This window comes from Manduca sexta, chromosome 24 (assembly GCF_014839805.1).
Source record: "Manduca sexta isolate Smith_Timp_Sample1 chromosome 24, JHU_Msex_v1.0, whole genome shotgun sequence".
NCBI lineage: Eukaryota > Metazoa > Arthropoda > Insecta > Lepidoptera > Sphingidae > Manduca > Manduca sexta.
This window is the reverse complement of record NC_051138.1, coordinates 16,956,368-16,969,184: the sequence shown is the minus strand read 5'-3', so window position 1 is coordinate 16,969,184 and position 12,817 is coordinate 16,956,368. Positions and strand designations below refer to the sequence as shown.

Here is a 12,817-nt window from a genome sequence, read left to right as displayed (position 1 = left end):
CCTGAGACATTACGTGGAAAAAAGAGTATCTATTTTTTATGAATGTGAAAATATCTAATGACGCAGGGGTCTTACAAACTGATAGGTGTGACGACATAAAAAAAATATATTAAAAAGTATAATTACGCTGGCGAGAATGCCAGGCGTCCTGCGATGGCGCAATTTTCTTTTAATTATGATAAAATGAACTACTTAAGTACAATAAATCGTAAGTATAACGTAGTCTACATATGGTCAAGCAATGAGGCAGGTAACGTTTCCAACTGGTCGATAGATTTTTGCCGGCCTGATAAACGAGGTAGTCGCAGTGATCGCAGCTCGGAGTCAGGAAGTTGGCAGTGTGATGCCCCCGTGCCTCGGAAAGCACGTAAAGCCGTTGGTCCTGCGTCTGATCTCTCTCCGGTAATGTCGGATTGCCGTCTCACCGAACTATAAGAGTGAAGGAACCGACAGTGGACCTGTGTATTACGCACACACCTGTGCACTAAAATAACGCCTGCGTACCTGGCTGATCTCTGTCGAGATGGTCGCTGTGGACGGAATTAGGCTAGGAAGGAATGAATAAAATTTTTCTCAAATATTATTTATTAGGTACTTCATTTTTGATCACATAATAGCATCACACTTCTTTCATTGGTATACATTACATCTTAATACTTAGTTGACCCATAAGCATTATGCAACGTACGGAAACCACACTTAGTGCTCAACATGGAAGAATTAGGCAATAATTTACATATATTTTATTATAAGAGGTAGCTCTGGATTATTAAAATAGTTTTAACAATAATTGAGCATTTATTGCACAAAATATTTACAGCTACCTATACCTACTATTGTAATTATTTTCACATTTTACTAAAAATAAAAGAAATATTATTTAACAATGTTCATACTTATAATAAAACAAAAGCCATTAAGGTTATAGCTTAAGGTCCATTTTTCATACATTTTGTTTCACCTTTAATCTGGGTAACTAAACAAGTGTTGACAAGTAAAGAATTTAAATTCACGTCTAGTTAGTGATTAGTTCTCGCAGTTGAAAGAAAAACGTAAAAATAATTAATATGCATGGATATTTCGGCCTTTAAAATTTAATACGACGAAATTAAATCGCAATACAATCAGATAATAGTTTTATTTCGATGCCTAACATTTGCATAAACATAAGAAGTCATTAAATCTACGAATAGTCTCAAGGGTGCAGTCAATCTTTGTGGGAACCGCAGGATAGCATTGCATCGTCACAGTCGAGATCTGGGTAGTTCCGTATGACGTCGTCCAGTAACTGGCTCATCTCCCACGAAGACAACTGCGACTGCGCCGTCCTCCAAGTGTAACCTTGCTGCACCACACACGATACAAACGTTAAAAAATGGCTATGTAAAATACACTATTCTTTACATAAGTAACAAAGTGATATGTGCGTACGAAATATTCCCTCTCTCTTTCAAAATGAAATCTAAAAAATGCTATTATTATTTATTTGGTACTATCATTATGTAAAAAGAAATCTTACCTGAGTATAATCACTCTGCGAGTTGAATGATTCGCCATCTAGTGTAGCTGAAGCCGTAGATGACGGCCTGCTATGCATTTGATGCGCTGCCGGCGATGCAGCACTGTACAATGTATCCACGGATAACGGGCTAATTAGATGGGCAGTCCATGGCGCAGCACTGTTCAGTGATATATCCACCAATGTCGCAGTGCTATCTACTGAGTGTCCGGGCGCCGACACAACACTATACACTGTATCCACGGATGACGGACTGCGGTTCATGAGATGCGCTGTTGAAGACGCAGCACTGTTCAGTGATATATCCACCAATGTCGCAGTGCTATCTACTGCGTGTCCGGGCGCCGACACAACACTATACACTGTATCCACGGATGACGGACCGCGGTTCATGAGATGCGCTGTTGAAGACGCAGCACTGTTCAGTGATATATCCACCAATGTCGCAGTGCTATCTACTGAGTGTCCGGGCGGCGACACAACACTATACACTGTATTCACGGATGACGGACCGCGGTTCATGAGATGCGCTGTTGAAGACGCAGCACTGTTCAGTGATATATCCACCAATGTCGCAGTGCTATCTACTGCATGTCCGGGCGCCGACACATTACTATACACTGTATCCACGGATGACGGACCGCGGTTCATGAGATGCGCTGTTGAAGACGCAGCACTGTTCAGTGATATATCCACCAATGTCGCAGTGCTATCTACTGAGTGTCCGGGCGGCGACACAACACTATACACTGTATCCACGGATGACGGACCGCGGTTCATTAGATGCGCTGTTGAAGACGCAGCACTGTTCAGTGATATATCCACCAATGTCGCAGTGCTATCTACTGAGTGTCCGGGCGGCGACACAACACTATACACTGTATTCACGGATGACGGACCGCGGTTCATGAGATGCGCTGTTGAAGACGCAGCACTGTTCAGTGATATATCCACCAATGTCGCAGTGCTATCTACTGAGTGTCCGGGCGGCGACACAACACTATACACTGTATCCACGGATGACGGACCGCGGTTCATTAGATGCGCTGTTGAAGACGCAGCACTGTTCAGTGATATATCCACCAATGTCGCAGTGCTGTGTACTGAGGGTCCGGGCGGCGACACAACACTATACACTGTATCCACGGATGACGGACCGCGGTTCATTAGATGCGCTGTTGAAGACGCAGCACTGTTCAGTGATATATCCACCAATGTCGCAGTGCTGTCTACTGAGTGTCCGGGCGGCGACACAACACTATACACTGTATCCACGGATGACGGACCGCGGTTCATTAGATGCGCTGTTGAAGACGCAGCACTGTTCAGTGATATATCCACCAATGTCGCAGTGCTGTCTACTGAGGGTCCGGGCGGCGATACAGCACTGTACACTGTATCCAAGGATGATGGAGCGCGGTTCAATAGATGCGCTGTCGAAGACGCAGCACTATTCATTGAGAAATCCACCAATGTTGCAGTGCTGTGTATTGGGCGTCCTAACGGCGACATAGCATTGTACATTGTACCTTCGAATAACGCATGGCCGTGCATTGGATGCGCTGTCGGTGACACAGTACTGCACGGCATGAACCTGCGGTGAGGGTGCTCCACGCTCGTCGCTCTGTTTGCCTGAGAACGAAATAAAAATGAAATTTTGATAAGTAATTGTATTCATGGGAGTATCTTTCTATAAACTAATTAATATCAAGTTAAATTCTAAAGAATAAGCTCGCAAAATCTCTGATTAACATCAGAAATTGATTTTGATTTAATTATTGAAATGAATTATTTTATTTCATTATTACTCACTTCATCCGCGTGTGAAAACGGATGAAATAGCGGCGACGTGCTTGAATGTTGCGGACGAGTTATACCTGAAATTATATGAGTTACTGTATTGCTGAAATAAGTAACAAACATATAACATAAAGCTATTTCCATCCCACGAAATGATGAAGTAGGTACCTAAACCCACCACCATATCAGGCACAAACGTTTTTTGTGCAAAACATATTGTGCCCTAAATCAGAAATACTAACGTATTTTATGACACGATTAGTTGAGTCCATTTAATTTGATATTATAACTAGATCTTATATGTAGGAGTCTTCTAAACTGGATAGTACTGACACTTTCAAAGATTTGTTAAATTGTTCTGTCTTCCGTAGAAGTTTTATAACAAACACGAAGCGAAGATCCGTGTCGTTTAATAGTCATGATTGTGATTGGTCGAGAAACGAACGCGTGAGTCACCTGTTTCTTAACAATCACAACGAAACGACACGTATTCTCGTTTCGTGTTTTTTTCACCCTCTAAGGGGATAGTTTTCTTTTCTGTTTTTTGATGTACTAATAAAATAAAAATATAATATAATCTTTATCATATGTTACACCAATGAATCTGAAATCACACTTACTATGAGCATACTGACTATTTTGTTCGCAAAATGATCCGATCGATGTGGATTTGAGAGGCTTCCTTATTTTACTGTCTATGTATGTTGGCACTGGAACATAAAAATTATAATGTATCAGCCATCACCGCATTAATAATCGTTTGTTAGCTTTCTATGATACACTGAACCTGTACAGATAGCTTTCCCTAATCCTGTTGATTAAGTTGAAGATAGTCATGAGTTGGCAGCCATTATTTTTAGTATAAAGAGGATAATCAACTTCAAGCCCGTTGAAAATATTGGGTACAATCGCATTTAAAAGTGACAAAGTTATGTTTATTGTTTAGACTACGACACTATACACCGTACCTACACACAGTGCATACACCGAATGTCAATGTTTGAATGAGGATGTCACTAAATGTCCCTATAAGAAACACCAGTATTTACAAAAGACACTCGGTCTGTAAACTGAGTGTACGGGGTACGGGGTCGTAATCTAAGCCAGGCTGAAGACTGCTAGGTGGAGTTGCACAATATGTTTAAGGGGAAACGCTCACCATAAGGCGTGCTACGTAGTCGTCGCGTCATTCCCTTGTAAAAGAAAAAAATATGTTGAAGAATATTAAGCTTAGGTAAGTAATAAGTTGTTTTAAACCAAAGTACATCATTTGTTTAGCGTTTTTCAATATTTAAATATTTCACAAATAGTATAATGAGAATTGTTTATATATTTAGTGTATGTTTAGTAAGAAGCGTATTTTTATGAAAATTATAAATTATAGTCGATTTTGTCTTGTTTTTTCATTGTTGAGTAAGCATCTAAGTAAAACATCTCAATACTTCCAGATGTAGTGAACCGTTACTTCAAGCAAATACTTTATTAAATATTCTGAAAAGACTAGGTCCAATACCGTATGCCTCAGTTTCTAATGTTGGTAGTATTTTGTCTTATGAGAGTTAAACAATGGCACAGGAGTTTCTAAATGAGGTGTAAACTACAAAGGGCATCAAACAGTGAGTATGCTGTATGGGAGTCATAACCGAATTATCAGGTAGTGCGTTATAAGATTTCTGATACCGTACCTTCATAGTTGGGGTGGTAAATGTAGGGCAGCGAGTTGCTTACAGCTCCGTCCGACAGCCTTCTCAGCTGGAAGTGAACCTACAACATGAGAAATGCTCTTAGATTAATTCGAGGGATTGCCTTATGTCCATACGAGGTACTTAGCTCGTCCACACTGACACTCACTTTGACTTTATTGGTAATGTTGGGGTACACGTAGGGCGGTGTGTTGAACAATATCGTGACTTGCTTGTGTACACGCTTGATGCTCGCTTCCTGCTCCCACCACATCTGCTCGTCATCCTGGTAGAACACCACCACAATGTTTTTGCGAATTACCTGAAACACCAGAAAAATATTAGCGCCAGTACATAATTACACTTTTGGAATATGAGCCAGCTTCCTGATAGCTGAGCGTGGGCGACAGACGGGTGGCCATTCAACGCCTACACTCCTTATGACAATTGTTAAAATTGTATATAGAATTTCAATGTTTTGTTAAATTAATTTATAATCTGTCCACTGACGCGATGTGCGCACTTCATTTGATCTCTCGCTGAACATTAGCACTTCTGTACTGATTAGATCCATTACTCTGCAGCATGCAGTCCGTAAACGTAAGCGACGCTACGTTGTTGGCGCAATATTATCAAGCGTTTCTTTTGCGCTTGCGGTTTTAAAATAGTTGTTATAATCTATACTATTATATACAGCTGAATAGTTTGTTTGTTCTTAATCCCTAATCTCAGGAACTAGTGATTCGTAATGAAAAAATATTTTAGCGTTGTATAGTCAATTTATCGATGAAGGGTATATAGCATATTCTGTTAATTGTTTGAACGGTAAAGAGGCAAACTAAGCGGTTCTGTTGACTTTGTAGAAATAAGTTTAAGCTTTAATCAAAACTTTTGTTTTCATCACTAACCTTCTCACTCAACACTGTGACCTGTATACCGCCGCACGCGGGCCCGCTGCAATGGCTCGGGTAGCTGATGTGCAACTCGCCCGCATTCTTTTTGTCGTGTATGACGTGGGACACCACTGGCCGAAATTTGAGCATTGAGCCGCTGGGATACATCGGGTGCACTTGGATCGCCAGCCTTATTGCGCTCATGTCGATGCATTGCTGTTTTTTGCGATGACTGAAGCCGGCTGCAGACGTTACAATGATATGAAGTCATGTTTTATAGATCCTGTGGTAGTGGGTAGCAGCACCATGCATGGTAATACAATATACTGGATGTGGATTGTGGGGCTACAGTTTATGGGTAGATGTGTCGCTTCTGGTGGGTAATTTGTTCGTCTCATTACACATGTACTTAAGGTCCACATTATAATAATATCAGCCCTGTATTATATACTTGCCCACTGCTGAGCACGGGCCTCCTCTACTACTGAGAGGGATTAGGCCTTAGTCCACCACGCTGGCCTAGTGCGGATTGGTAGACTTAACACACCTTCGAAATTCCTATAGAGAACTTCTCAGATATGCAGGTTTCCTCACGATGTTTTCCTTCACCGTTAAAGCGAACGATAAATTCACAAAGAATACACACATGATTTTTAGAAAAGTCAGAGGTGTGTGCCCTTGGGATTTGAACCTGCGGATATTGGTCTTAGCAGTCCGTTCCACACCCAACTAGGCTATCGCGGCTCAACACAAGGTCCACATTGACATTGAAAAATTATCTATAAAAAATTATCAGTCTTGCGATACGTCAAACCGGAACAATTATTATGTGTAGTTCACATGGATACGTGCAAAGCCTAAATCAAGAATTTTGTAAAATGTTTATGTAAATAATTATATCAGTAAACTTTTATTTCAGTAACTTGAAATGCTGTTATTTATATAGTTACTTCAAATTTATTTTACAAAGAAGCACTTATATACAATTTTCAAATTGAACAGCGCTACGCCAATTGTAGCATTGAACTACGTATAGGCTCGTAGCACCTCGATGTATTAGTAACCCGTAGACATTCCCGTAGAGGGTTGAAGTTGAGTTATGTCGTAACAAGTGTAATTGTAATAAATATTCAATGTAATTCATTATCTACGCATTACGCAATTCTATAGTGTTGCCTTTGTCTTCGATTCTTGGTGCTGCCTTAGCATTGTCATCATTCAGTGGTAGGTATACAATATATACAAAAGAAAACTAATTCTCCCAACATGTTAGAAGAACTTACTACTGAAAGGGTCGATTTCCATCGCTTCTCTGATGCATAGCGCCTCGTCGACCTCACATCGTTTCACGCACTGGATGCCGAGGTTGCGGAACTGGTACTCGTTGTTCTCATCGGTGATCTCTGTGCAGACGATGAACACGCCGTCGTGGCAGTGCTCACGGCCGACCAATTTGTGTGGGTGCGGTCTAGGAAACAATAGAATGATAGCGGAATGAAGTTTTTACAATTTAAATTCTGTGTATGGTGTCTAGTTACTAAGTATTATTATTCATGGAGAGTCTCGAAGCTTACTCCCAGGTAGCTGAGATAACAACGACGTGGCTTTAAATTTTATCTCATGAACAAAAAACTGATGTAGTTTGTATTGTAATTGACGACGGAGACAAATTGGAATTGGACGAAAGTTTTTGGTCACAAATCTATTATGAATGTTGTTAATACATAATATTTATATTTTTTATACCTTTTCTATAATTTACCTGTAAGGCTCATCCTTGGTGACACATGACACTATGATGCGCACGAAGCCTGTATAGCCCAATATTTTGATGGTTGGGAAGGTGGGATTCTCTGGCCTGCTCAACGCGCCGAGAATCGACCCTGACATGCCTTCGCTTGAATATCGGAATCTGTAAAACAATACCGCATGATGTAATTAAACAGAGGAAAATTGGATATCGAAGTGGACAGCGGGAAATATTTCTCCACAAAGTCAATTAACAAAAATATATTTGCTGTGAGCTCGTTGTTGCTATTGTAGTTAGAACTCTAGCTTGAGGATTCTTGATAAATTTAAACTCCAGAGAAGAAAATAAGTTAATATTTTAAAGCTTCGTTGTAACAAACAGTATAACCTGTTTTAATGAAGGTGTACAACGCTTTTATATGGGAGGCATGGTGTGACTCAGCGTTCTCTCTCAACCACGTACGTGCAAAAACATAGTTGCGAGTGTGTTCTTACAATTGATGCATCTTAAATTCATGCCAAGATATTGTTTACAACGGAATGATATTCAACGATTAAATTGCATGGCTCTGCATACCCCCGTTATGCAACATGGGGGCGGAAATAAATGCTACTACATTTCTTAAGCCGACTTTCGCGTATAACGTACTACCGCATAAATCCTCTGGTATTGTACACGAGTTAGGTAGGAATATAGAAAGATATACGAATAAATTCTTTAAAAAATCAATTTTACATCTATTTGAAAATTTTAAACTACCAAAATATTCCTTATCATATTTTGGTAGTTTAAAATATTATTTAAGGGTCGGAGAGTGAGCCAATATTAACAAAAATAATGTCAATTGCCGTTACCTTAACTTGCTACTAGCTGGCTGCTCAGTGATGATCAGGCGCGGCCTCGTCTGCAGCTGTCGCGGCCTTGACAGAGCCATCGTTTACGGAAGACTCCCACAGCCGAACAACAGACGAGCGATATGGCTGCAATGTGGATTATTCTGGTGTAGAGAGGTAACCTGTATGTACCAGAGTGAATAATGACAGAACACAGTGCAATACTCGCCATACAAGCGCTGAGGGAGCGGTTGGGGGTTGACAACCACCAAATAAGATATTAAGCACTGTCCATTAGTCACCGGCAACTCGGCCGACGGCGACTATGACCTTCTATTGTTTAATATACGTATACACGTCCCTCCTTAGTAGTCATTATACTAAATGCATCCCGCTGATTCATTTCTATACCAGAGGCTGTAACCAAGATGCCTTACTACAATCTGTAACGCTATTTTTATGTATGGGAATGACATAATAACGATAGACGTATCGATAGCATGTGTAATTCTCATTCAGTTTTTTGTTTGTTTTCTATTAGCGCTAACGGTTGTCAAAAAGCATCATGACTACGGCTTGAGGAAAATAATGAAAACATTTATTTAAGTAACAACATGGCCTTAAGTTGAAGCAAACAAACAGTATCAACTGTTTGTATATTTTTTTTATGCTATATATTATATTTTTTAACGAATAGATAGTGTACGCACGACACAGTAATCTATGTCGCACCGTCAGTTAAATAATCAGAGTTTTTTTTCCTCAACTATCTAACAATAATTACAGTATAGTGCAGATGCTCAGATATAATGATGTCACTAATTATTTATTTAGCACTTCGTATACAAAAGTATACAGGCGTCACTTCACAATAATGTCGAAAGAAAATGAGCAGTTAGGATCGAGCAGCGGGTTCAGGGCACCGACAGGGCCGTAGCTAGGGCGGCATTGTGGGGCAATGCCCTACCTTAAAATACTAATGCCCTTAATAATCTACTTCAAATTATACACAACTACGCCATCAAAAAATATATGGAGCAGTGGGTTTTTATTTCATGATTTGGAAGTTGGTCCCATAGTAAGACTTATTCGTATTGATGGGTGGAATATCCCCTTTCGAGATTTAAGGGAATTTTATTACAATCTGTATATTAGGTACCCTAACAATTACTAAGTATTAACCTAACTCATTCACGTTCACAAGTCAAAAAAGTCAAAAATCGATGGACCAGATCAGATCTAGTAACATTTTTACTTCCGCCCTAGCTGTAACCACAGCTACCTTAAATTCAAGTCTAGCTACGGCCCTGGGCACCGATCTTAATTTAACCAACGAATACACTCTCAACGATCCAATTCGATCAGTTGGATCAGTCACTAACCTGAATCTTTCAATCAAAAGCAATCATGTTCTACGTGAATACTAAAGATGGCGCCTCGACCCGCTCGAGGCACATGCTCCAGCGTGTTAGGTCGTATCGTCATTTAAGTTCGTTTAAAGTTTAAAGTTTCTGTGTCAGGATGGCGAGCATAATGGAATAACGTATGAGGGCACGTATTAACTAATACTTAGTTCAATAACAAAATTTTGTTGGTTGTCTACCTTTATGGCGCGCTAGAGGCGGCAACGAAAGAAAGAAAACTCTGTGCTCTTCCAACGTTTATTTAAAATCTGATAATTGTGATAATGTCCTTCTTAATTCCGAAAGGAAATAATACAAGAAAGAAAAAATGTTTGAATAACTTACTGAAGATATTTCCGGGCACGTTGCCGGGACACTCCAACGAATGCAGCTCCAACAATAACTTGTACACAGTATTACTGTCTAGCATTCCCGAAATAAAACTGTCACTAAAACAGGTTTGATTAATATATTTTGTTAAACAAAAACACTACACTTCGCTCATGCTGAGCGCCGCACCAAATATATGTCGAAGTTATTTATTTCGATAAATTATTGAAATAATTATTGACGTATATTCTTATATATCGATGAAAATAAGAGTTTTAAGTATAACTTAATATCTCTTTGACGCACTATTTTTTTTTTTATTAAATGTTCGTATCAAGTAATATAAATGAACAGTGCTCCTCCGTCTGAGGATGAACTTGAACTGATTTGTTTATTTCGAACTGATACTGAGCAAACTGTACAACTTATTTTTAATAAACAATATAAGCCGGTATGTATACGAAATGCATGACTAACTTGCTATTTATAACACATGACGAAAATTAATTAAAATTGGACATATAATAAGTTAATTACAAATATTTCAACCTAATCTTTTAAATTGATTTTATGATGCTCCCTCCAGCAAAATGATGTGCTAACAGTATTTTCCATTGGCATGGAACCTTGGATTTCGAAGATCCAGCATATGGTTCCTCAGAATCAAATAGAATGAAAATAATAATTTTGTGTTGGGTTCAACTGGATCTATTTTTTCACTTTTATTAAAAAGTCCAACCTTATCAAGAAAAAATTAAGTCAAATTAAAAACCTAGTGTCTGCAAAGCAAAAATATTTTTACTTTATAATATAGGATCAACTCCGCCATGGCATCCCCTGTCTGTCGTAAGAGGCGACTAATATTTAGAGAGAGCTCGCGGGCGAGCGGTGGGGCTGCTCGCTCGACCACAGCGACTCTGAGGTGGACGATAATGCGGGTAGTAGTTTCCCGATGTCGTAGACTTCAAAGGGGTCCTTTAGCGTGTGGGCTTTAGCCCCTCAATTGGAGAGGTGCCGCAATAGGGTATCGCGCAGGACGGTTCGGCGCAGCTATCTTGCAACAAGATACCCCGGGCCGTCCCGTATGCGCCGAAGAAGACCACCGCAGGTTTTGGTTGGTATGTCGGTGTAGGGTATACAGGGTTTGGGACTCGGTCCAATGCTCGCTCGGATGATGTTATACTCCCGAGCGTCGATATTGGGTCGTAAGACCGATGAAAACAACATAACCATTCCACTCACCCTCCAAGTTGCGGTAGCGATAATGCGTTTTCCCGGCGAAAAAAAATAAAAATAAAATAGCATCACCTTGTTGGACTAGACACACGACACCAAATTGCGGCTACGAGCTACGAATATTATCATACGATAACTATTGAAACGATTGACAATTTAAGAAGGAATATTTGATACCGTGCGATCCAACTTGAGCCATTACAATCTCCTAAGGATTGCTGATTGTGTTTTAAGCAGACAGGAGCTGGTAGCAGCGATGAGGCTCCGGTCCGGGTACAATTCGACATATTATATGTGTCAAGTCACTAAAATGCACTCACTATGAAGTGAGGAACAACGTACACCATTTTTTGTGACTGTGGAGGGATCTCGTGGTTGAGGTATGAATATAAATCCTACGTCAGAATGAACTCGTATTTTTTTAAAAATATGTTCTTATGATATGAGGAGAAATCGAGTAAGCACTTAAAAACGAATGGAACCACATAGTGGTGAAGTTACGACAAGGATAAAATAAATAATAAATGATAAAACAATTGTTTTATACAATTATCTACTATGATGATGGCAATTTCAAATGCAATATTATAATTCATGTTATTAATAAGTATAAACTAATTATTAGTTCGCAGTCGCTTTTATTAAACTGATAAGATAAAAAGGTCAAATACTATAGGATATTTTTTGTGTGAATTATTTGTTGCTAGTTCTACAGTAATTCTAATTACTGACATCACTCAGCACTGTGGAGCACTCTTGTGATCCATTTTGCAGGATAGGGAAAGTGGGCTAGATTCGTACGTGGGGCACGTTCAAACAGTAGTTCATGTAGTTTGATAGCAGAGTCCTCCAGGGCGGGGATACGACAAGAGAAAACGTAATTTATACACCGCGTAAATAATTATTTAATCTAACTTATAATTTCATTTTACGATCTCGATTTCTTCCTAGACCACTGACTACTTTACTGGTATGAGTATGTATTTTTTTATTGATTATAATTTAATGGTATTTGTATTTGGGGTACATTCGTGTATGAAAATTTGTACTGTGTTTAAGTAATGTTGCTGTTTTGTAAGGCAGAGATGTTTATTATTCAAATATGGTTCGTAATTACAATTAAAAGGGACAATGAGTGCATAATAAATGCAGAGATGATATCAGAGATATAGTCGGTTTACAAAGCGTTCCTGGGACATAAGACACATTGTGTAGCTTACTAAGATAAACAGTGGCCCTTATGTTAATCCAGTAAATTTTATCAGTGGGGCCAATTTCAAGCAAATCTGTTCTTTAACAAACGACCAAATAATCTTCCCTTACCAGATGATTAATTACCCCTTTAAAGCGATACCGTTGTATATTTTCCAG

The 12,817-nt window shown here is 39.4% G+C and overlaps 1 protein-coding gene across 2 annotated transcripts; it reads right to left on the bottom strand.

The window, feature by feature from the left end:
• Positions 1–1,111: 1,111 nt before the first annotated feature.
• Positions 1,112–11,047, bottom strand: LOC115450827 (A-agglutinin anchorage subunit; the record flags this gene model as incomplete). Of its 2 annotated transcripts, none has more annotated exon segments than XM_030178941.2 (11): positions 1,112–1,345; positions 1,520–3,151; positions 3,332–3,396; positions 3,940–4,029; positions 5,005–5,083; positions 5,171–5,323; positions 5,910–6,136; positions 7,178–7,362; positions 7,657–7,806; positions 8,499–8,659; positions 10,226–11,047. In XM_030178941.2, coding segments are annotated over 10 exon segments (2,799 nt in total). In that variant the 3' UTR covers positions 1,112–1,207.
• Positions 11,048–12,817: the final 1,770 nt, after the last annotated feature.